Here is a 23321-nt window from a genome sequence, read left to right on the forward strand (position 1 = left end):
GGCAGCACCTGTCTGCACAGGCCACCCTTTAGACTCTTGTTCCTGGCTACCCCCACCCTGTGCACCTGACAGGGCTGGCGGCACTTTGGCGGTGCGTGGGTGTCACTGGCATGTGGATAGGCAACCTCCTGATGCTGCCCTGCCCACTGGGAGCTGTGACCCCAGCTTCCTGAGCCTTACCGAGGTGCCCTCGGAAAGGGGATTGAGGCTGGGGGACCAAGAGCCTCTGATGACTTGTAGGAAAAACAGCAGGAGACAGGCCAAGAATGGGGCTGGTCTTTCCTAATTGCACTGCTTTAGTTTTCCTGAGGGGATGCAGCTCCAGGAAGGAGATTCTAGGTGACCTAGTTTCTAGGGGGTGGGGACAAGAACAAAGCCTGGACCATGGGCATGGCTGGCCCTTTTCCCCAGTCCTGATGCAGTTCCTGGGGTGTTGACAAGGTCTTCTGAGTCCCAGTTCTGACAGACTTGGGAGCCCAGAGCAGGCTCAGAGTGGATTCCCTGTGGCCTTTCCCTGGGTGGGTGGCAGTGTCTCCATGGGAATGGGAGCTAGGAGTTCTAGTGTCCAGCTCTGTAGAGGGGGTGGGACCCAGTGCAGTCTGGCTCCTCCTTGGACCAGGGCCTCAAATACCCACCCATGCCCAGGCGCCAGAGCTATTGCTGGACTGAGCTCTTGCAGTCTGTCCAGTGCCGCGGACACACTCCCAGCCTGGACTTCAGACTCCTACCTGGACTCAGATCCTGAGCATCTGATACTACACCATCCTCATCTTAGGTGAGTCTGGGGGCTTGGACTAGCCAGAGACTGGATCCTCTATTTGGGTTTCAGTTTCTCCACGGAGTAGGAGAATGGTCATGAGCCCATCATACTACCCCAGGGAGACCTAGAGAGTGCAGGGGCACGTTATGCCTTGGTGTCAGCCAACATTGGGCAGCAGACCTTGCCTGGCGCCCTCATGCAGGCGAAGAGTGTTGGGTGCATCCGACTCCAGTTCCCTGCTGATGTGGGCCGTGTCTGTCCCTCCCAGCCCTCCCGCTCCGTGGAATGGTTGGGCCTCGGGCCCTACTGGCCGCACTCTGGGCACTGGGGGCCACCGGGGCAGCCGCGCTGCGAATTGGAGCCTTCAACATCCAGAGCTTTGGCGACAGCAAAGTGTCGGACCCGGCCTGTGGTGGCGTCATTGCGCAAGTGAGGCTGGGGACCCGGGACGGGGCTGCAGCTAGGTTCCACTGCGCATCCGCCTGCGCACGCATGACCCTGTCCCTGCTGCCCCTTTCCCAGATCCTTGCTGGCTATGACATCATGCTCGTGCAGGAGGTGCGAGACCCGGACCTGAGCGCCGTATCAGCGCTCATGGAGCAGATCAACAGGTGTGGCGGGCAGGGCCCAGTATCGGGAACTCTGGCCAGCATCCCAGGCCTGGGCTTGGTATCTTGACCCAGGGCCTGGCCCATATCTCCGCAGTGTGTCTAGGCACGAATACAGCTTTGTGAGCAGCGAGCCCCTAGGGCGGGACCAGTACAAGGAAATGTACCTGTTCATCTACAGGTGAGGGGCGGGGATGCGGCGCTCGGGGCAGGAGGTGGCCGGCTCAGCGCGCCCACTGCCCTCTGCCCCCAGGAAGGACTCGGTGTCGGTCATGGACATGTACCAGTACCCGGACCCAGAGGACGCCTTCAGCCGCGAGCCTTTCGTGGTCAAATTCTCAACTCACAGCTCGGGTGAGGCCCCGCCCCACTTGGCCCCGCCCCCTGCAGCTCCTGCCCGGCTTCTGACATCCATCCCCTTCCTCAGCGGCTAAGGAGTTGGTGCTGGTCCCGCTGCATGCTGCGCCACACCAAGCAGTGGCGGAGATCGATGCTCTCTACGACGTGTACCTGGACGTGATTGACAAGTGGGGCACCGATGTAAGCCCCGCGTCCTCACAGTCCGGGTCCCAAGAGGCGCACCCCGGGGACAACCGTAATGGTATGACTCTCCGTGGCGGGCTCAGACACTAGTCCCTCGCCTCCCGCAGGATATGTTGTTCCTGGGCGACTTCAACGCTGACTGCAGCTACGTGAGGGAGCAGGACTGGGGGGCCATCCGCTTGCGCAGCAGCGAGGTGTTCAAGTGGCTCATCCCAGACAGCGCCGACACCACGGTGGGCAACTCAGACTGTGCTTATGACCGCATTGTGGTCTGTGGTGCGCGCCTGCGCAGGAGCTTGAAACCCCAGTCGGCCTCTGTGCATGACTTCCAGGAGGAATTCGGCTTGGACCAGACTCAGGTGAGCACTGAGCCCTCGCCTGAGGGATGGGGTTCCCCAGGCCACCCTCCACAGGCAGGCAGGAGGAGCCAGCTCCCTGCTGCTCAAGGCTGGAACTAACTGCAGTGTACTTGGCCTTTTCTTCCCTAAGATAGTTTCTAGGAAAGGCCCCAAGAGGCTCCATTTTGGCTAAATGGAACAAATCTATGACTGTAGGCTAGGATGCCCTTTGCCTCTCGTGAGGTGGGGTCCCAAGTCTGTGTCCCCACCCCACCTGCAGGCAGCAACAGGGGTGGACAGCCTAGGCCTCACTGATCTGCTCTCTCAGATACAGCAGTTTGCAGAAACCCAGGGGGCTCCACCCCAGGTGGTGGGCAGTTTTCTGAGGTGGAGCCTCAGGGAGGACAGGCTGCCCAGCAGGGCCTTTGAGGCTTGGCGCATTCTCTTTCCAGGCCCTTGCTATCAGTGACCATTTTCCTGTGGAGGTGACCCTCAAGTCCCACTGACAACACTGAAGCCTGGCCAGGACATACTGCCTGCAGACTGGCCATGAGGAACAGCTTCATAGGGCTCCTTCAGGGTGGTATGCCAACCCTCAGAGAGGCTGTGGAAAGGGGCAGCTGGGCCTGGACAAGTAGCCACGGACATGTTTTGGGACCACTCAGAGCTTGTTCCCTCGTCTGTAGAATGGACTACCTAACTACCTCACAGGGGTGTGAGGAGCACCGCAGAGTGCTGGGCATAGCTGCGCTCAATAAATGTGCACAACGCTAGCCCAGGACCACACACAGGTTAGACTCTGCCTTTCTACGGTACAAACCCTGGTCCTTCAGCCTGGCAGATCTTTCAAAAGACAGGCACAGCCTGGCCTGCTCATTTCATGTCCTGCTGGCATCTATCACCTCCAGACCACTGTAAAACTTTTAAGAACTTGTAGTGAGTGCAGTGGGGATCAGCATTCGCACACACACAGGTACAGTGTTGACGTGCAAGGCCAACCTCTCAGCCCAATGTCCCTCCTGCAGTCCCACTCCCTGGTCCTCCTGCATAGATGCTCAGGCACTGCTCTGTATCATAGGTCCTATTCCACCCAGCATTGCAGGAGAGGTCAGGGTACAGTCCTGCCCACAGAACCTGCACACCTCCCTGTGGCACAGCCCTTCAACAATGTCTTCCTGGGTAGGTTCCTCCTCAGGAGCCCTGGGCTGGGACAGGACACTGGCCTTTGTCCCGGGTAAGCCCATCACCTGAGGATTGAAAAAAAGCAGAGCTGGGATGACACACAGCATAACTGACAAGAGTTTTTAAAACATCACATCTTTGGCAGGATTTGAGAACTGTCTTGAATTTTATGGGAGGAAAAGCCTTTGAGCTTGAATAAGTTTTTCTTGCAAAATCTTTCTAAAATAAGATCTATGACACAGCACAGAATGCCTCTCAAGTAATGCTTCCCTTGTCCCTCTCCAAGTTACCCCATGTCTCTGAATTGTCATACACTCCCTCCAAGTGAACAAACGTGTTGGCCAAAAGGCTTTTCTCTGGGAGGTCTCTGTGGGGGGCGGTCTTGTGTGGACCATCACTGCCTGGCTTTATGCTTTCAGCAACCAGGTAGTACGGAGGCCAGGGGTGGGACAAGCTGAAGACTTTATTCATAATTCTGCCTTGGGAAAGGTAACACTCAGTGGTGACACTGCTGGAGGTCCAGAACAGCCCCATGTGCCAGTTCATGATTCCCAAATCCAGACACTGCCCACCAACCCCACTTGCCAGGCAGGAAAGGCATTCATGGTGGTGGGCCTTGAAACACTAGCTACAAGGAACAGGGCCTTCTGACATAGGCAAAAAAAAAAAAAAAAAAGAGAGAACTGAAAGAACTTTTAAATTGGAAAATACCTTGTTTAAAACACCTTAGGACCAGAGAATCCCCTAGAAGGATGTATATACCTAAACCCTGTGCGGGCAGCCCAGCCCTTAGTCTTTATTTTGTTTGAGCTTTGCTAAGTACATCTGCAGGGACTTCTGGATGGAGTCTCTGGAGATAAAGCTGACAAAGTTCTGGATGTCCGTGTCACGATGTTTCACCAGGAGGTCTGCCGTGGGCTTTCGGATCATGTTCTTGGTCAGCTGCCGAGCGTGATCTAAAGCAAACAGGGTCCACTTGTGAAAACACACTGAGACAGTGCCATCATTTCCAACTTTCCCAAGAGAGTTCCAATAGAAACTTTGGTAGAAAACTTAGAAGATACATGTAAGCAAAAAAAAAAAAATAAAATCATCTGTTCCCCACTGCCCACTGATTTCTTTTAAAAACATACAGGATGAAACTATAAAAATTGCCTTTTTAAACTTGTTATTTTCACTCAACTATATTATCCATGTCACTAAATATCCTTTTATAAGATATTTAATGGCTGCGCAGTAGTCAGTCATTTGTCTGAGTCAGGGATTGGCAATCTTGGCCTCCCATGTGAGCTAAGCATGCTCGTTAGTTCACATACTCTCTGTGGCTGCCTTTATGCCATGGTTGTGGCAGAGACCATGTGACCCATAAAGCCAGAAATCTACTTGGTTCTTTAGACAGTCTGCTGATCCTGGTTCCTATCATAGTTGATATAACCAGCTCTATTCCCATGCAGGTTGTTTATAATCGTCCATGTAGTAGGTTGGATAGTGGACCGCAAAAAGATAATCTGTGCAAGTCCTAACCACTCCTTTAGAACCAGTGCATGTGGCCTTATTTGGAAAAGGGTCTTTGCATATGTAATTAAGATGAGATCATCTTGGATTTAGGGTGGGCCCTAAATCCAATGACAAGTGTCCTTATACAAGAAAGGAGAGGGAGATTTGAGTTAAAGGAGACCCTATGAAGATAGAGGCAGGGATTGGAGTGTGTGGCCACAAGCCAAAGAATGTTTGGAACTATCGGAAGCTGGGAGAGGCAGGCATGATCCTCCTCTAGAGCCTCTGGAGTGCGTATGGCCCTGCCTGCACCTTGATTTTGGACTTCTGGCCTCTAGACTATGAGAGAATGCATTTCCGTTGTTTAAAGCAACACCCCCCACCCAGCTCCATTTGTGACAATTTGTTATAGTGGCTCCAGGACACTTAAGTCAGTCGGCATGTTTGTGAGTTGCATAGTGAACCTTTACATGATAAATTTCTGGTCTTACCAGGAGTGTCAGGCTAGGAAGGCAAGAGGAGAAGGGAAGAAAGGAGGCTTTGCTCGCCCACTAGTACCCATAGCTGCCACCCTTCCCTGTGCTCCTCACCTGGAATGGCCAACCACTGGGTCATAACTGAGAGAGCTGTGCTCTGCACCTGGTCCTTGGGCACCACCTTGTCCACAATGCCCACCTGGAGGGCCTCTGCTGGTGGGAAGAGCAACCCCAGCTGCAGTGCATGCTCCGAAGCGCGGTGCCCAATGATATTCACGAGGGGATCTTTGAACCTGGAAGGCAGACACCCACTCACCTGGGGCTGAGGGCTCCCAGGTGGGTTGGTTCAGCCCTGGGTCAAGTGGAGTGTGAGTACAGTCCCTGGTCTTACCAGAAGGGGGCGGAAATGCCCAGCCGGGTCTCATTCAGCCCAATGAGGCACTTGGGGTTGTCAGCCAGGATCCGGTAGTCAGAGGTGAGGGGGATTAGGCAGCCTCCAGCAGCACAGGGTCCCTGCAGGGGAAGCATGACCTTAAGGCTCTGGGTGTTGCTGCTGCTGGTCCCAATCATATTCTAGAGAGCTAGGGCCCAAGGAAAGGCCTGCTGTTGGATGTGAGCTCTTAGTGCTCCTAGCGTCCAGGGTGCTGCACCAACATTGGACTGTGCAAAAGGAGACTCAGGCTTGCCCATCAGCCCCAGGCGCTTGGCAGGGTTAGCAGCTCAGGGCCAGAAAACCATTCTTCTTACTCTCTGGTCAGGGACGCAAGTTTCCTTTCCTTTGACAGCTTTTGTCTGGATGCTAAATGCCAAATGAGCATTTAGCTGGAGCTGTCATGTCCACAGACCCACTGCCATCCTCAGCAGGATGTCCTTAGAACTCCAAACTCATATAGACCTCACTTCATGTACCCCACTGCCCCAGAGATGGCAGGTCACTGTCAGTGCCCACTACGCCCCATGGAGTCGTCCTCTCACCATCTTTCTCCTCTACTAGGCTCAGGGCCTCCTCCCACTTTCCTTGGTTTGTCACCACATCTCTTCAGGCACACTGGTTCTCGAGCCTCAGCTCTACTCCCTTGCCTCAGCAGCCTGCCCCTGCCTTCTCCAGGTCAGGCCAAAATGATGTTTCCAAAAAGTGGATCCCATCCCCCACTTGCTCCTTGTATAGCCCTCTCACTGGGCCATGTCAACCATGGGCCCTGAGGTCCTGCCCCGATCCCAGTGAATGAGTTGACTCCTGTGGCCCCTACCTTGTCACGCTGGTCCGATATGGCAAGCTTACCTGTGAATGTCTAAGGGTCTCCCCAAGGCCCTCTTACCCTCAGAGGGCAGGGCCACATCTGCCCCCACCCCTGCCGGCCTCCAGGGAGTTAGCAAGGCCACTCAGGAGTATGGACACTCACATTGATGGCGCTAATCAGCACCAGGTTGGACAAGTAGAGCCGCAGCCACAGATCCTGTAAAACCTTCCAGTACTCGGTGTAGTGTGCTGGGTTCTTCCCGCATATTTCCCTCAGGTCCACGCCAGCTGAGAAGGCTTTGGGGCAGTCCTGGGTGAATGAGAGTGCCAGAGCCTCATCAGAGTGTACTCACCAGGGCAACGTGCCCCCAAAGCAGGGGGACCCTACAGGTGCTCAAGGGGCAGCAGGGCACTGCCCCCAGGAGCCGAGCTAGGGCTCCAGGGACTCAGCCTCAACCTCCCTCAGACTCAGTTCCTATGTTCTGGGACGTTCTTCCCTTTCTCAGTTCAAACGAGAAAAGGCAAACAGGCAGGCAAGGTTGGGTGCTACCCCAGGGACGTGAACACACCGGGCTCTGTGCACACCTGTGTGTGGCATCCTGGGCAGAGAAACTGAGGTGTGGGGAGGACTCCTGACAGAGTCTGTTGGGGGCACGTGTTGATTTATCCCAAAAGGTCAATCAAGCTGTAGACTGGTGCAGACCAGGAGGTGCTGCTGTCTGAAGATAGCCAAGGAAGGACAGGTCAGTGACCAAGATGCTAGACCTCTGCCCTGGGCTGTGACGTACGAGACAGAAGACTGAGGAATGATCTTGAGGGTATGTTTGTCCAATGCAGATGCCCCAGGTCCTGATACAGCTGCCAAGGAAGGGAGGAGGAGCAAACACAGACGTGCAACAGGCTAGAATAAAGGGCTGCCAGCACAATCGTGTTTTCAAGTGGTGGGCACCAAGTTCTAGGTGTTCGAAGGATTGTTGGCCAAGAATGCAGAGGGGGAAGGGATGATGGCTCAGCAGCCTTCATGCAGAAACATCCAGCCCTGGGGCTCCCGTGTGGTCATAGCACCTCTGAGCAAAGGAGATGCTCCCACAGCTGGAGGCTGGGGCACCTGAGGCTGGTGTGACCTGTTAATGACTGATTCACTAACTAGAACTGACAACAGCTAACACATGCTGCTTGTGAGACCCACCACCACCCATTGTGAGGAGCAGGCAGATAAATAAAATATGGGACAGTCATACTCCATGTCCCCTACATCCATATATTAAGCAACAAAAGCAAGCTGCAGGGCAAGGTGTGGATGTGAACCCATTTTTCTTGTACACACACGTTCTTGTGTGTGGTAACACCTGGAGGTTGACCTTTTGTTTCTATGGAACGTGTTCTACTCCTGTAACTTAAAAAGACCCAACAGAAATGGTAAGATGTGTAACTATTACACCAAGTCTGCTGTCCCTCATGGGTCAGATACAGGGACCTGGAAGCCAGCCTCTGGCTGGGGGAAGAGATGGGAGTGGGGACAGAGTTGCTCTTGTTTAAGAATATGGCAGGACTTTACATTCAGCCTTGTCCTTTTCCCACCATGAGACCCTGGCCCCCTCCCCCTACAGAATCCAATACATTTTATCAGCACAGATCTCTGGCAAGGTAACGACACGTGGGCATAGTCCTAGTGCTTCACAAAGTCAAAGAGTTTGGTTCTGGATGAGAGAACAAATCACAGGATCCTAATGGGGGATGACTCCAAGAGGCGTAGGTAGTGCAGCCTGTTTCTGTGATTTATCAACAGGTCTGTAGTGGGCCAAGTCATGTCCCTGAAAGATAGGGTTAAATCCTCACTCCCAGGACCTGTAAATATGACCTTACTTAGAAATAGGGTCTCTGCAGATAAGATCAAGATGAGGTCATATTGGAGTAAGGGGGGCCTAAATACCATGACCTGTATCCTAGGAGAGGGAAATGTGGACACAGACACAGGGCAGACATGTTTAGATGAAGAATGGAGTGGCGGAGACAAGTACAGACCACTAGGAGCCCCTAGAAGCTGGAAGAAGCCAAGGAGGAATCTCCCCTAGAATCTCCAGAAGGAATAGGTCCTGCTGATGCCTTGATTTCGATCTGTGGCCTCCAGAACTGTGAGGGAATATACTTCCATTGTTTTAAACTATCCTGTTTGTGTGGAGAATGGGTTGTAAGCTGACAAAGGTCCTTGCAATCTGCGAGGGCAACCAAGGGTTACCTCACCTCTGCAAACTCCTTCTGAGAACAAGAAAGTATAAATAGAGCTGCAAGCAGGCAAACAAGCTAACAGTTATGAGAAGACCCGGACTGGGAAAAGTAGAAGAAACAGTGTTGTTATGCCTAAGGGAAACTGCTTATGCCAATTATTATGATCCTGTATAAAAGCAGCTTGCAAAAATAAAACTGCGCCATTGTCCACCATCAGTGGACAGTGGACCTCCTGATTCCCGCTTTCTTCTTTCTTTTCTTCATCTCCCACTATTCCCACTCAGGTTTATTTTCCCAGGCTGCGCTGGATGTGGCAGGATTTACCACTTGCTGGATGTGGCATGTTTGTACACTTTGTGATGGTGGCCACAGGACACTAAAATGAGGATCCACTAGGTGGGCCTTGTGCTATATACACAGTAGGCATTCAATACAGAACACAACATAGACACATTTTGGGGGAAATCATGTAGTGGGGAGAACATGAGCTTCTGGAGGGACAGATGCTGGCTCCTCTCCTTCAGGGCTGTGCGACTTTGAGGTCTGGAGGCAGTAGGGACCCTCACCGTACAACAACCAGCACCAATATGCACACGTGTCCTATATTTGGTGACATGAAGTTCTCTCATTTTTAGAGTACAATAAAGAAAATGTCACGTTATGAAATGACATTTTAAGTATTTTCAGAACTCATCCAGGGTAAAAAGTTCCCAAGCAATTTTAGTATATCCAGGCAGTTGAGCTATGATTGTCAGAAAGTTCCCTGGGATTCTTTCACCAACCCTTCTACAATCTACGACCATAAGTATCATTCCCATCCGTGGAGCAATGCAGAATAATCTCTCCCATGGAATGGGGCCAGGCTTTGCTCTGCAAACCCCAGCGTCAAAAGACCCACGGGGTGTATGCACTCCCAAGTGGGTCTGCACTCCATCTCTCGAGCCTGGTCTTATCTGTGTTCTCTCTTAGTACTCGCGGCTCCTGGTAGAGCAGGTGGGCCTGATGCCCACTGGAATGGGGCAGAAACACATAAGGCCCCTAGTTCTGAGGGTCTAGGTGTTAAAATCAGCCCAGGCTCTGAGGACCGCCTGGCTCCTCTTCTCATCATCCACTACACTTTCTCCCCTTAGGGTCACTCCTAGTCCCACCTTCTTGGGTCCAAAAGATGCTGCCTCTTGCCCCTCCCAGGCTTCAGCCATGACACTGCTCTCACACATGTACTTGCCAGCTTGTGGGGGAAATGGTGAGGTTCCCTCTGATAATTCAGAAGGAAAAAAATTGCCCTCTGAGAACTCAACTCTAAAACCTGCCCTAAGAGGAATGGAGAGCATGGCTTTCAGGATAAGCATTGTTACTGGGGCACCCAGGGAGGGCACCTTAGGAATCCACTGCCCAGTTTGCACATGAATCAGTATGGGCTCAAGGTTGTCCCTGCACAAATGTCACCTGCCTGTAAAGAGCTGGATCTGTGTTGCAGATCTTGCAGCTGAAGCATTTGCAAAGTCATGTTGCAATCTGCCAAGGGCAGAGCAGGAAACAAAAAACAGACAGCTTAGCACAGATAACCAAGTACAGATATGCCTTTGGGAGATTAGTGTTGCCAGCAAGTTTCAAGTCTCAAGAAGACTCCCACATTCTCCTTGACCTTTAAGTGTATATAATAAATGTGCTGAGCTCGCCTCAGGGTCACTGTATCTCCATCAGAGTGCAGTGTCCCACCTTGCCTCAGCTTTTCCTATAGTATGTCTCTGTGTTTTGTCTGTTTTTCCTAATCCTCCATAACCTGCCCCCCTGCCCCTACCCTCAGCCTTCCTTAACCCTCTAGTTGTGCAGGTCGTGACACCTGCCCGTGGCCACAATCCCTGGAATCCTCTCTTGGGCACCTACATCTGGGGCCGGTTATTCCACACCATATGACGTGCAGATGGTCTCCAAGTTTGGCACTCTGATCAGAGAACTCGGGGCTTTGAGGAGCTAAGGAGCACTCACCGAAGTTATGATGATGCCTCGGAAGGTCTTGTCGTTTTCCAGTTTCTCCAGGTTGATGATTAACTCCGTCAAAAACTCTAGGCTGAAGCTGTTCACTGGGAGGTTCTTGAGCTTCAACACAGCAACCCCTAGTGTGAAAATGAAGCTCATGTCCAGAAGTGGAAAAGCATCCCCAGTTATCCTACCTCAACCTGGCCATGGGAAGTACACGGTTTTTGTTTTTTTTTAAATTGAAGTGAGATTCACGTAACATAACTATTTAAAAGTGAACGATTCAGGTCCATTAAGTACATTCACAATGTCGTACAACCACTATCCAATTCTAGAACATGTCTATCACCCCAAAAGGAAATTCTGTATCCATCAGCAGTCACCTTTCCTCCTGCTTCAGCCCCTGACAACCATTGGTCTACTTTCTGTTGCTATAGATTTACCTATTGTGGATATTTCATATAAATGAAATCATATGTGACCTTTTGTGTCTAGCTTCTTTAACATGTTTTCAAGGCTCACCCACGCTGTAGCATGTACCAGTGCTTCATTCCTTTTTAACGCCAAATAATATCCTGTTGTATATTGTATGTTGTATATTGCATGTCTATCCACTCAGGTGCTGATGGACACTTGGCTTGGCCACCTCTTGGCTATTGTAAATAATGCTGCTGTGTGGACATTCATGTACAAATTTTTGTTGCTCTTTTTCTCCCAGATGCAAATCCGTCACTTCTTAAGAAGTGAATGAGCCAACTTTGAGAACTAGATGTGCACGGAGGAATATAGTGAGGTGCTCTGGTTCATGCTTGTTTAAGGACAGAGGGGAAAAATATTGGGGGTCAGATGTTCTTCATTCATTAATTCTGCCAGCAGCACAGAAAGCAGGAGAGACAGGGCCTGCCCTTGTGGACAGTGCAGCTGCTGGCCTGGGGTGGCTAGCGCCATCTGTTTTGTCTGGCTCAAAAGCAGATCTCAAGGGCTTCAGAAATGACACTGTTCATTTAGGGTGCATTTCCCTGGTCGGGATCTGAACTGGATAGGGACCACTCTCTGGTTTATTCAGCTTTCTTACACTTTGGTAGTGGGCACAGGCAGAGTATGGGCTCGGGAGGTTGGGTAACTCCATCCCGCCAGATGTCTGCACGAATCTCTGAATCCGCAGGCCCATGCACGGAGCGGGAGGCCCCGGTTCCAGGGCTCGAGGACACTCGGGGCGGGATGGGAAGGGGCATTAACCTGCAGTGGAGCTTGGCTCCACCACCACCAGCTGGCGCTGACTTCCGAAACGCCGTGCACAGACCTTGCAGCAGGTCGCCCGCTCTTTCCACCAGAAGGCCGCGTCTGGAAGCCCAGCCCCTGTGAAAGTCAGTATAAGGACTGTTAGCTCACCGCCCCACCCCGCGGCCCCCGCCCCGCGGCCCCCGCCTGAGTCTGTCCACCCGCCAGAGGTTACGCACAGGTGCAGAGCAAGGGACGGACCACGGAGAGCATTCCAACTATGAGCGCCATCTTGACCAGACGGAGCGGAAGTGCCGTGTCACTCCTACTTATATACCTCCCTTCAGAGGCAACCTGTACTCCAGGGCTACCGCCCCGCCTCCCAATGCCTCAACTAGGACGCAAATCTTTTCAAGACCTCACCTCAGGCCACCCACCCCGCTTGGCTTACCAGGTGTAATAGGCGCTACACCCTAATCTAGGGCTTTACCGTGCGGGTCACTGGGGCTGCGGAATAGAGTTGCCTGGCCCTTCTCCAAAACCCCATAGGACAGACCCATGCTCCCCCTCCACCCATGGGAGGCTCGGACTCTTCCCACGCTTCCCCACCAAGCACAAGTCAGGTTATCCAACAAGAGTGTTGAAACTGGGATAGCACATAGATCACAAAAGTCATGGAGCACAAGTCTCAGAGACAGTTGGGGGCTTAAGGTGTAAAAAGGAGCTTTGGAGACCTGGCAAGCTCACACCAGGGCTTTCTCAAACTCTGCCAGCTTTGAAATGTGGTTACTGAAAAGGCGGCTATGGAGGGAAGGCTGATGGGAGCCATGGGCTGCCTCCTGTCTGTGGTGGAAAAGGAATCGAGGCTGGTATTTTAGCCACAGGTGTGGGGGATAGCACAGCTTGGCGACTAAGTGCCCACCTTCCTCTATGCCGAGTACTGTGTTTGCAGGCACAGCAGGCAGCATTAGGTGCTCACACAACTGATGGAACTGCAGTGCCACCTCCTCCACAAGAAAAGAAAGGGACACAGTGGATGCTTTTATTTGCTTGATCCTGAATGGAGAAACACTGAAATGATACTCAAGGAACAAAGGTGGTCACCCACCTGGGCAGGGGGAAGGTGAGGCATGGGCGGCAAGCCTTTGTATTGCCAGGCAGCACATGGTTTTGTTCTGACCAGTTTGAACACTGGGCACAATAAGGGTCAAGTATAGTGTCAGGTGATTAAAACTTTTGTTCTTTAACTCCGTGTTTCCAATTCTTTGTGGCACAAATTGTTTAGGAAAAATATTTTTTTCCACAGGTAATATAGCAGCAGCAGCAGCAAATGAGATCCATGTTTCTGGTCAGGCAGAATTCGATGCTCTTGGGAACATAAAGGTGATAAATCATCTCATATTTGTCTGCCGCAGGGGCAACCCAACACTCAGGTACACTGTACAGTGTCCTCTTGGCTGAAAGACTTCAGAGGTGTAACTTTGGAAACAAAATCAAAATTCTTAACCAGCCGTTTTTAATTCTCTCACAACTGAAGCTATCTTTGGGGTCAAGGGAGGGGAAAGGAAGGGAGAGGAAGGAGGCAGTGAACCCCATACTCAATCTTCATTCGAATCCTAGGTTTATTCAAGACAATCCTTTCACTCTACACAACAAAGTACAAACGCAACATTATCTAAAATGCTAGTTACCAAAAAAAACTCAAAACAGAAAATTTATAGTACTGACTGTACAATAAAAAGCCAAAAAAGCAATGTACATGTTGCTGAAAGACCACCCACCATGAATAACAGCCACAACGGGGGTGGTGGTGGTGGTCCGTGAAGACCCTACAGAGCTAGTTCCCAACTTGCTCACCAACATCAGAGAGAAGAGTCGGGTGTGAGTGTATGAGTACATGTAAAAACAACCATTTATGGTGACTAACATGAGGTGTTTGACCCTAGGGATTAGAAGGATTCAAGCAGGGAAGCAGGGCCAGGGTAACAGACTAGCAGCTGCATGAAAACACACCCTTTCCTGAAGGATCCCACAGGCCATTAGACTGGCCCCAGGTCATCCATGGAATGGCAAACTGTGCTCCCAGGCTGGGGCTGCACTGCCACCTGGAACCCTGCTCACCCCTGCTGGCTTTATCACCGAACTGACTGGAAACGTGGGAGCTTTCTAGCCAGGAAACTGGAGGGCATCTTCATATGCACAACCCCAAACCAAAAACACTTCTGCAGCTAAATTTGGCCTTCAGAGGAAATGTCTCAATGCTGCCTTCAAGTCTGCCCCTGAGTGAGCATTTCTTTCCTACTGACCCTCCTTCAGTTAGAAAAGGGACAGAACTGAGTTGGATGGGATATAAGTTACAGGGGGCAGAGTTTCGGTGGCCTGCTTATCGAGAGGAATTGGAGCTAGAGCGGCTCCTGTGGCGGCGGCGGCCTGGAGATCGGGACCGCCGGCGCACAGGGGACCTGCGCCTCGGAGAACGTGACCTGTGGGAAGAGGAAAAAACACATCAGACACTGAATTAAACAACATAGGAGCAGCTCTGCATCTTGAACTGCAAGGGTAAAGCCATCTTCTTTCAGAAACACTTCTGTACAGTTTCATGGTTTAACACAGTCAGCACAGCTCCCTTTGGATGGCACTGACACAAAGCCCTTGGGAAGGAAATGGATGTTCTGGAGTACTGGTACAACCTGCAGGGCTGCCCCTTCTGCATGTCCCTCACTCCAGCAGTAGCCCTTCTCTTCCTTTGCCCAGCTTGAATGAACATAATGAGTTTTAAAGGCCGCCCGTGCCAATGCTACCTTCCCATTCCCATCATGGCGGGGAAGGGGATTGTGTGCATATGGGGGTGAATAGGTCCCAAAGTCATTGTCATTGTATTGTGTTGAAAATAAAACCTAAACCAGCTGCCATCAGCCCTCTGTGAGACCCCAAATTAACTCACCTTCTCCTCATCCGTGGGGGTGACCGGCGCCACATGGGTGGTGGTGGCAGCATTCTCCTGGGAGGGCTGAATCGCCTAGGGGGTGGCCTAGGCCAGGGGGCCAGCACAGCAGTGGCAGTGATTTCCTGGCCATCAATTTGCCCTATTGAAAAAAGGATCAAGTTACAAAATATGTAATAGGCACCTACCCTAGGGTAGGCCACATATCAGATGTAGGGATACACTGGAAGATAAGACAGGAGCCCCAGGAACAAGGACAAACTCAGCTCATCTCAGAAACACCCACATAATTACCATTATTGAAGGTTTCATCAAGAAAACTGGAAGGGGGCATAGAACTTAAAGTCCCAAGGGACTCAACCTTGATGCATTGGGACAGCCTCCCAGAGAAAGTGACATCCAAGTTGAGACCCAAAGAACGTGCTGGAATCCATTAAGTGAGGGGAAGGAAGGGTTGTGCCCCAGCCTTGAGCCAGAACATGGTATTAACACTTGAGCTTCCTTCTTAAGAACGGTGGGACAGGGGTAGGCAAGATGAGACAGGAGACCTGTTAGGGGGTTTTACAAGGATTGAGATTAGGTGAAACCTAAGAACTCAAGGGATAACTGGAGCACAAAATCTCCAGATCTAGGCGCTGGATCAGATGGAGAGCTGGGGAGTGGGGCTGGTGATCAGTACCCAGTTTCGGATGAGCTATGATCTCCTAAGAAGTGGGGCTCAGTAAGATGATGATTTAGTGTTGGGGGGACAAAATGAAATGAGGTTCAAGAGACGTCAAGTCTGTCTTAAGAGTTTGGGAAAGTTCTCCAGTGAAAGACCAAATGAAACCAAGGTGCAGACCTAGAATCCCAGGGAAGCATCCTAGGGGGTGGCCTAGGCCAGTTCCTGACCTCAGTCCAGGAACTGCTCAGAGGACCACGCACAGCCCATGTGCCCCAAAGGGTGGAGGGCTCTTTTATCTTCTCGGGTCCTACCTTCAAAGAAACTTCAAAAGTATAAAGGAGATAACACAGGCATGAAGACCTGTGTTCGGAACAGACTCAAAAGGCTTAAGGTGACTCCCGGCTCACTGCCAAAGCCAGCTTGGTTAGAGATTCCATGGCACTGATTATAAAACAACAGACAAATCCACCACATTCTGGCCAGCTGCCAGTAAAGGCCAAGCCTTCCACTTTCCTTTAGGAAACAACATGGAGCTGTTCCATTTGATGGTGCATAGTACAATAAAGGCCACCAGAGTCTTAAGGAAATAGAAAATGCTTATAATCACACATACTCTGTGTCCAGTCTGAAATTTTTAGCAAGTGGTCAGACTCTAAATACACAATTGATAGTCTCTGAAACAAAGGTGTAATTCACAAAGCCAAGAGCTGATGCATTTAGAGTTTATCCTGAACTCCCTAAATCACTTCAGAGGAGTTTAAGTAGATTGAAATAGAGTTAGCTAAAGAGTAAGGAAATTTTCCTAGTATCAAAACTCTATCAAGGCTCAAGGGCAATTATTCAGAAAAAACTGTTAAGCTATTTATTAACTATATAATAGGGCCTCCGAGGGCATGAAGGTTCTGGGTACTCAGATTCCCCTCTCCACTTGGCCTGGCAGCCCACAGTGTTGTGGGCAGTCCTGGCTCTCTGCCTCGGCTGCCTAACAGCAGCACCAAGCTGGGGCAGAGACAAATTCCACGTTCCTTAAAATGCTGACTTGTAGAAAAAATGAAAACTGGCCACCTGAAACTATTCAGAACTGTCTAAATATTGTTACAACTATTCTTCCCAATTAAAAAATGGCTACAAATGTCATCATAAATAGTTAAGATACGAACTTTTGAGAAATGGGTAAAAATGTGAATTTGGCAAAGTAATCCTAAAAATGCTGAAATGTTCACAAAACAGAAAACAACTCTCAGAGAGGATTAAAGAAAACATTTCCAAATAAAAGCCAAATGCTTCATTATATTCACAATATATTCTTTGTTAAAAAAAAACAAGAAACACCCCTTCATTTGATCATTAAGCTTTTAACAGATTAGAAAATTCTTAAAATGCTAATATAGTCATATGTGCTGAATATTTGTCAAGCATAATGTTTTATAAAACATGTTTTTGGTAAACACACATCCACTAAATAAGAATTAAAATCATAAAAGAGCTCTAGGGAAATTATGACATGCAGCCAGGTTGGAAATTGGTTCTAAAGGTTCCTATGTGTGGTGGGTAGCTATTCTCGGATAGGGGACAGAGAAGGGAGTGCAGAGGAGTGCTGGCAGGGCCACCCACCTCCATCCATGTGCTTCAGTGCCTTCTCAGCTTCATCTGGATTCTCAAACTCCACATATGCATAGCCTTTAGACAGATGAGGATGCATCCTTTCTACAGGCATGTCAATCATTTTAATTTTCCCATAGGTGGAGAATATCTCCATGATATGATCCTAGAGGGAAAGAAGGGTCACTCTAATGCTCAAGCACCTTGTGTAAGAGTCAGAGAATTCACTACATAATGACAACAACTTTGGCATCTGGAGGTACACCTCCTAGACACAAACATATATTCCATTAAAAGGAATTAATTAGTGCTCTACTTGAATCATGTACCATCATACTAGTCCTCCGAAAGGCTACATTCTAAAAATCGGCCAAAGACGCTAGCCTCTGGTCCGCTGGATAGTCGGGATTCCTCACCTTGGTCACATTCCTGGTGAGCCTCCCAATATGCACTTTGGTGGGTTTAGGGGAAGGGCTCCGCCTCTTCCTTTCCTTTTCATCTCTTTTGGGTGGTTTGGATCTGATTGAAAAATAGAAAACACCAGAAACAAGTAATTTCTGTAAAGTTAGTTATTTTTAGTGGGGATGTTAACTGCTAGTATTAGTTGTTTTTTTTTTGTTTTGTTTTTAGGAAGCTTTTCCTACCAGTTCATGCACATTATCCCCGTCTTAGAAATCTTATCAAGACAGAAAGACTCCTTTTGGGTCAACTTCTATAATAATTACAGTAACTTTATAGCCCTTTTTAAGTTTGTAAACTTAAGTTCACAGATAATTCACAAGCTTGGGTGAGAAATGGTGCCGGAGGGCAGCTCACTTGGAGCGGGAACGCCGCCTGTTGTCATGTCTGCGCCGAGAAGGACTTGGAGAGCCAGAAGAGCTGCTGGAGCTGGAGCTGCGGGATGTGCTGGAACTCCCTGAGCGGCTTGATGCTGATGAGGAGCTAGAGCCACTGCTTGAGCCAGTGCTGGTGCTGGAGCCCGAGCTGGAGGTAGAGCTGGACCGAGATCTGAGGGGTGAGAGGGAGTGGGGTCAGAGACAACAGCTGGTGGGAGCAGCATTTCTTCAGCATAGACGACCCTGCATGAGCTCCCGAAAGGGAACAGCTGTCCCAATATTTCCAAGCCATACTGCTTTCCCCAGAGGGGAAAACATTAATAGCCTCCCCATTCCCCGAAGCCAAAGCCCTAGGTAAGGACAGAAGACAGCATTCACATTGTATGGTGACAGGAAAGAAAGAACAAGCTGCTCCCTACTAACAGGGAAGCCTTGCCTACTGGGAGGTAAAGAAAGAGCCTCGCAAGTCGGAGTCACCAACTCAGTTTAGAAGGTGACTACTGATTGACTGACTGAGGCTGGTTTTCAACAGAAAGAAAAATAAGTTCTGGGCTAGGGTAATCCAAGTCTAAGTGAATAAAAAGAGCTTGAGAGAAAAATATATCCCAAGAGGTCCTATTCCTTAACATCTGAAGAAAAGAAAACCCCCCCAAACCATCTTCTGTATATAATCAGAGCAAACCCCAAACCAGTCTGCCATAATTATGATTCTTAATTAATAATGTGATAGTGTGTTTTCTTTATAAATAAGAAGACAGAGCACTCTCCATGCTCTTCAGGAGGGTGGAGGGACGTGGCCTCTCAATACTACTACCCCACCTGGTGCTGCTGCTACCGCTTGAAGCGCTGCGCCTCTTTCGAGTTTTATCCCTGCCACGATCCTTCTCGCTTGTCTCCTTGGTGGCCCCTTTATCTTTAGAACGATCCTTGGACTTCTCATCAGAGCGGTCTTTGCGTTTGGTAGGAGAAGGAGCCCTGGGTAGTGAGGAAGAGTGTGAGATCACACGTCCCTTTGACCAAACCCTGAAACAACAGCACAACCCAAAAGAGGGGATCCATGGGGCCAGAGATCCCAGGCCATGACAGAGCAAAATGATCTGTGGCTTAGGACACTTTCATTGTGCAATGCAAGGCACTTCCAATCTTCCCCTTTCTGAGGGTCCCTAGCAACAAGCACCCCCAAAGTAGCACTAGAAAAATCTGACAGGATTACCTAGTGCTGGACTTTTTATTATTTTCTTTGACTCCTAGCAAGCTCTTCTTTTTCACTCCTGATAAATCCATTCTCCCCTTCTGAGGTGTTCAAAGCAGCAATGGCGGCCTCACTTATCTGAACTCTCACTTCTAACTCGAGTCTGAGAAACGATCCCTAATCGATTGCAATTTACGCCAAAGTGCAGCCTGATAACAAGATAAAAGGATTTATAGAGTGAACGAATTGGCAAGGCAACAAATCTACTTTGCAGTCAAAAGTTGAGCACACAAGATGGCGGCAAGGAACACAGTAAGTAGCGAGCGCCCACAAGGCCAGGAACACGCTGTGGACCTTCACCATTTCCTCAAGGAGGATCCCACCCCCATAGGAAACACAGGTAGAACTGTCACCCCAGCTTGTCTTTTTCTTAAGGAATCGATGGTGGTGCCGGTCACTGTTACTTTACAGATGGTATGATACCGGTTTTTCACTCAAGTTTCATTATGAGTCCTCTACAGTCCCTTAGAAATACATCACATTCACATGCAGAAGAGAAAAACCTAAATAAGTGTGGCTCGCCTGATAGGATTAGATCTCGTTTTATTGTAATTTCCTTGTAGGACATTTTAGATATACGTTATGACTAGAAGCAAAAAAAACAAACAAAAATATTTTAAAAGGAACTAGCATCAAAACATTCACTACCCAAATGTAAACAGATGAAAAGCAGTAAAACAATGTTAAAAAGTAGTTGTAAATATTGAACTTTGGTTAATGATGTGCACATGGAAGCATTACAGGGCAGAGGTCCCCAATCCCTGGGCCAAGGACTGATACCCTTGAGTGGCTTGTTATGAACCCAGCCACACAGCAGGAGGTGAGTGGAGGGCAAGCAGCAAAGAAGCCTCATCTGTATTTGCAGCCACTCCCCACCGCATCGCTGCCTCAGCACCACCTCAAATCATCAGGCATTAGATTCTCATAGGAGCACCGGTTCCTGATGCCAAAAAGGTTGGGGACCACTGTTATAGGGGAAGTATACCAAAGCCTGTAATTTACTTTGAAATTCAAGGGGAAAAAAAAAAAAAGATTGATGGGTGGGGCTAGATACATAATGCAAATATGGCAGAAATGTGACTTAGCATCTAGGTGGTGGTGATGTGGGTACTCACTGTATAATTCGACTTTTCTGTATGTTTATATTCTTTGAAAAATAAAACGTCAAGGAAAAAAAGTAGACATTGGAATTGGATGTGATACCACACGTAAGGGTTTAGCAAAGGGCCGGGACTGCAACATGTGCTCAATAAATGGTCATTAGTAAATGTTACTCAAGAACAAACTACTAATTCGTTATATGCCCTAGTTCCGGGAGATTGCTGCCTCAGTAATTCCAGTGAAGTTTTGTACAATTTGCTTGAGTTGTAAGCAAAGATCTCAGGATGTCAGTCTTAATCACTTCTGTCCCACCTTTCTCAACCTGTAAGTAACCTGGACACAGCACAACAATTGGGATTCTGTTTTTAAGTGCAGGGGTGCCCAAAATGCTGAATAGTATTCTGACTCAAGAACGAGTAACCAGCTTTGGACAATCAAATGAGAGTGGAAGAGAGCAGAGAGTATTACCCTTGCTCCTCTTTCCCAGGGCTGTAAAATCTTTAAGACATTTTACCTTAAAATGATAAGGTATTATAGATACCAAATTGGCAACACCAGGTAAGGTTAGCATCCTTGGACAATCAGTAAGTATAATTCAGTGGTTCAGTGGTTTAGTCTGGAGTCAGCCAGCCTGGGTTAGCTTTGCTGTATGACCTTTGACAAGTCACTTAATCTTTCTGAGCCTCAATTTCTCACCACCACTATGATGACAGTTCCTATGCCTGTTATCAACGATATTCATTAAATCAACCCATTAGACTTGCCACCTAGTTATAGCTCAATAAATGTTTGCTGTTAGAAGGGCTGTTTCTCCATGTTTGGAGGCTTTTCTCACATAAACCCTAGTCTCCAAAGTCACATCTCTCTCAATGCTTAACAGGGATTCCTGGATGGCCATTAGGATCAACAAGGGCAGTATTGTCCAATAGAGTGCAAGCTTCAAACATATCCTAAAATTTTCTATTAGCCATATTACAAAAAGTAGAAGTTAATGGTAAAGTTAACTTTTAGTAATGTATTTAACACGCTATACTCCAAATATTATCTTTTCAACATATAATCAGTATATATAAAATTTTATTAATAAAATATCTATCCTCCCACTGAGTCTTTAAAACACCTCAACTTAGGCCAGGGGTATTTCAAGTGCTCAATAGTCATATGTGGCCAATGGCTACCTTATGGAACAGCATTGACCTAGAGGGCAGATTCCTGGGCCCCACCGCAGTCCTAAAGATCTGCTCCAGTGTACTTTGTGAAAATAAGCACCACCAGTTATTCTTAAACACTCTAAAAATTAAGAACTACAGAGTAAACGAACACTTTGCTGGGTGTGGTCGAATGCTAGAAAGCAAAAGTTGAGGTTCCTCGTTTACATAAGTTCAGGTAACAGCACAGGACCTTGATTACCTCCCCCATCCTCCGGAAAGGTGCGCGTCCAACAACCAAAGAGAGGAAAGAACAATTAGTTAAATCTCGAGCAGGTGGCGGTTCAGCTCATATCTTCAGAGCACCTTCCCCATTTAAAAAAGTACATTTTAGGCACAATTCATGCAAAGTAACAGAGAGAAAAGGCCACGTCTCTCCAATATTGAATTTTAAATGTCCCGTATCCTCCCTTCTGGGGGTAACCCATCAAACTGAGCTCCATGGTCTCAGGGACCGTATCCTCAAGGACTGACACCGAGAAAGGCACACAGGAGCCCGGTAAACGTTCGTGGAGTAAATGTTTGAATTAATGGCCTCGAAGGGAGAATCAGCCAGTCTTTCAGGGTATCCCACAATGCAACTCCGCACCCACCAGCACGGGCCCCGCACGCGACCTCGCCACCCCGGTCCGCGTTCACTCACAACTCCCCAGTCCAGGCGCCGGGCTGCGAGCGCTTCCAGGGCAGGGCCCAGCGTTGCGGGCCTCGGTCTCCAGCCCGGCGAGAGAACCCTGAGGGCAGAAGCCCCACTCTCGGCAGCTCCGAGTCCCGCGGGCCTAGCAGGGTACTCCGCAGAGCGGACGAAACAAGAGCGCCCTTCCGCCCGCCGCGGTCCCGACCACTTCCGGGCCGCAGCCTCGGCACCTCCCACTATGCCCGTTCGGGGCCACTCTTTAGAGACCCCCGCGCTGCACCGCCAGGCCGCCGTCCCCACCGCGGGCCGGGAAGCGCGCCTACATCACGATGCACCCCGCCAAGCCTGGCGGGAGACCCCCGAAGCTTGGATGGGGTTGGATTCCAGCACTTACATCTTCCCGCCGCCGAGACCTCCTCCCGCTCTCCTCAGCCGCTGAAGCCGGCGCCGCACTGTCGTCAGAGTTAGGAAGCGGGAAGACGCCGCCGTTCGGCGCGCAGCAATGACGTAAGCGCTTCAGCCAATAGGAACGAGCGCGCAGAGTGTTAAAAGGCCAAAGCCTTTCGTGGTGAGCCTCATCGGGGAAGCTTACTGTATTTCCTTCTCTGGAGGGGTATTTGGGACTGCTCAGGTCTTCCTGCGCGCCTCATGGAGCCAGCAAATTGGCTGTTTGCTGGAGTCGAGAGGACCGCTCCTCATGGGCAGCTCACCGGCGAGCGCCGAGGTTGTTAACGAGGCCCCGCCCCTCTCCGTGCGCGTGCGCTCTGGGCTCCCGACGGGCCTGGCCACCGCTCCGGCAAGGTCGTTTCCGTCCTTGGGCTGCCCCGCGGTGGCAGAGGAGGGTTGCGAAGGCGTTGCGGTTTCTGGCAGCCAACGGTGGGGTTCCTCAGAGTGGAGGCGGTCCAGCAGGCCGGTTCGGGGCAGGCTTCGTGCAGTTTAAAACTACGCGTGGTGTGGGGGGTGGCGGTGCAGACGCGGCTTCTGCTCTGGCGGAACTTGGCCGGGT

The 23321-nt window shown here is 49.9% G+C and overlaps 3 protein-coding genes across 16 annotated transcripts; 1 reads left to right on the top strand and 2 right to left on the bottom strand.

Annotated features, from left to right (window-relative positions):
- Positions 1 to 81: 81 nt before the first annotated feature.
- DNASE1L2 (deoxyribonuclease 1 like 2) lies at positions 82 to 4107 on the top strand. Of its 2 annotated transcripts, none has more exons than XM_039885030.1 (7): positions 82 to 1189; positions 1283 to 1371; positions 1466 to 1549; positions 1622 to 1722; positions 1796 to 1908; positions 2019 to 2270; positions 2702 to 4107. In XM_039885030.1, the coding sequence occupies exons 1-7, from the start codon at positions 1046 to 1048 to the stop codon at positions 2753 to 2755; spliced, it is 837 nt and encodes a 278-aa protein (XP_039740964.1). In that variant the 5' UTR covers positions 82 to 1045; the 3' UTR covers positions 2756 to 4107. The 2 variants fall into 2 exon arrangements, with proteins under 2 accessions (XP_039740964.1, XP_039740963.1); XM_039885029.1 differs by having other exon boundaries at positions 82 to 775; positions 1029 to 1371.
- On the bottom strand, positions 3877 to 13386 carry ECI1 (enoyl-CoA delta isomerase 1). Of its 5 annotated transcripts, none has more exons than XM_039885013.1 (8): positions 13183 to 13386; positions 12997 to 13081; positions 12093 to 12212; positions 10863 to 10990; positions 6808 to 6954; positions 5796 to 5917; positions 5519 to 5697; positions 3877 to 4387 (listed from the first exon to the last, which is right to left on the bottom strand). In XM_039885013.1, the coding sequence occupies exons 1-8, from the start codon at positions 13204 to 13206 to the stop codon at positions 4221 to 4223; spliced, it is 972 nt and encodes a 323-aa protein (XP_039740947.1). In that variant the 5' UTR covers positions 13207 to 13386; the 3' UTR covers positions 3877 to 4220. The 5 variants fall into 5 exon arrangements, with proteins under 5 accessions (XP_039740947.1, XP_039740946.1, XP_039740951.1 ...); XM_039885012.1 differs by having other exon boundaries at positions 12997 to 13084; XM_039885017.1 differs by lacking the exon at positions 12997 to 13081 and having other exon boundaries at positions 10863 to 10973.
- Positions 13387 to 13672: 286 nt separating this feature from the next.
- RNPS1 (RNA binding protein with serine rich domain 1) lies at positions 13673 to 23023 on the bottom strand. 9 transcript variants are annotated; one of them, XM_039885024.1, is made up of 9 exons: positions 22325 to 22654; positions 21875 to 21893; positions 19334 to 19521; positions 18940 to 19095; positions 18101 to 18292; positions 17701 to 17803; positions 17297 to 17450; positions 15019 to 15160; positions 13673 to 14557 (listed from the first exon to the last, which is right to left on the bottom strand). In XM_039885024.1, the coding sequence occupies exons 3-9, from the start codon at positions 19402 to 19404 to the stop codon at positions 14458 to 14460; spliced, it is 918 nt and encodes a 305-aa protein (XP_039740958.1). In that variant the 5' UTR covers positions 19405 to 19521; positions 21875 to 21893; positions 22325 to 22654; the 3' UTR covers positions 13673 to 14457. The 9 variants fall into 9 exon arrangements, with proteins under 9 accessions (XP_039740958.1, XP_039740952.1, XP_039740955.1 ...); XM_039885018.1 differs by lacking the exons at positions 21875 to 21893; positions 22325 to 22654 and adding an exon at positions 22710 to 23023 and having other exon boundaries at positions 18940 to 19143; XM_039885021.1 differs by lacking the exons at positions 21875 to 21893; positions 22325 to 22654 and adding an exon at positions 22710 to 23015.
- Positions 23024 to 23321: the final 298 nt, after the last annotated feature.

The sequence above is a fragment of the Pteropus medius genome, unplaced genomic scaffold (genome assembly GCF_902729225.1).
Source record: "Pteropus medius unplaced genomic scaffold, Ma_sr-lr_union100, whole genome shotgun sequence".
Lineage (NCBI taxonomy): Eukaryota > Metazoa > Chordata > Mammalia > Chiroptera > Pteropodidae > Pteropus > Pteropus medius.

What these genes read in the sequence shown, in the direction of transcription:
- DNASE1L2 (XM_039885029.1), top strand. Translation starts at nt 1,046, where the DNA reads ATGGTTGGGCCTCGGGCCCTACTGGCCGCACTCTGGGCACTGGGGGCC. An exon ending in ATTCTCAACTCACAGCTCGG is followed by an intron (nt 1,723 to 1,795) that starts GTGAGGCCCCGC and finishes CCCCTTCCTCAG; the next exon opens with CGGCTAAGGAGTTGGTGCTG. An exon ending in TCGGCTTGGACCAGACTCAG is followed by an intron (nt 2,271 to 2,701) that starts GTGAGCACTGAG and finishes TTCTCTTTCCAG; the next exon opens with GCCCTTGCTATCAGTGACCA.
- ECI1 (XM_039885012.1), bottom strand. Translation starts at nt 13,206, where the DNA reads ATGCCTCACCTTCCCCCTGCCCAG. An exon ending in GGAGCCAAGCTCCACTGCAG is followed by an intron (nt 10,991 to 12,092) that starts GTTAATGCCCCT and finishes TTTTCACACTAG; the next exon opens with GGGTTGCTGTGTTGAAGCTC. An exon ending in CCAGTGGTTGGCCATTCCAG is followed by an intron (nt 4,388 to 5,518) that starts GTGAGGAGCACA and finishes TGTTTGCTTTAG; the next exon opens with ATCACGCTCGGCAGCTGACC.
- RNPS1 (XM_039885018.1), bottom strand. Translation starts at nt 19,404, where the DNA reads ATGGATTTATCAGGAGTGAAAAAGAAGAGCTTGCTAGGAGTCAAAGAA. An exon ending in AGCGGTAGCAGCAGCACCAG is followed by an intron (nt 18,293 to 18,939) that starts GTGGGGTAGTAG and finishes CTCACCCCTCAG; the next exon opens with ATCTCGGTCCAGCTCTACCT. An exon ending in AGGCGGCGTTCCCGCTCCAA is followed by an intron (nt 17,804 to 18,100) that starts GTGAGCTGCCCT and finishes TTTTTCAATCAG; the next exon opens with ATCCAAACCACCCAAAAGAG.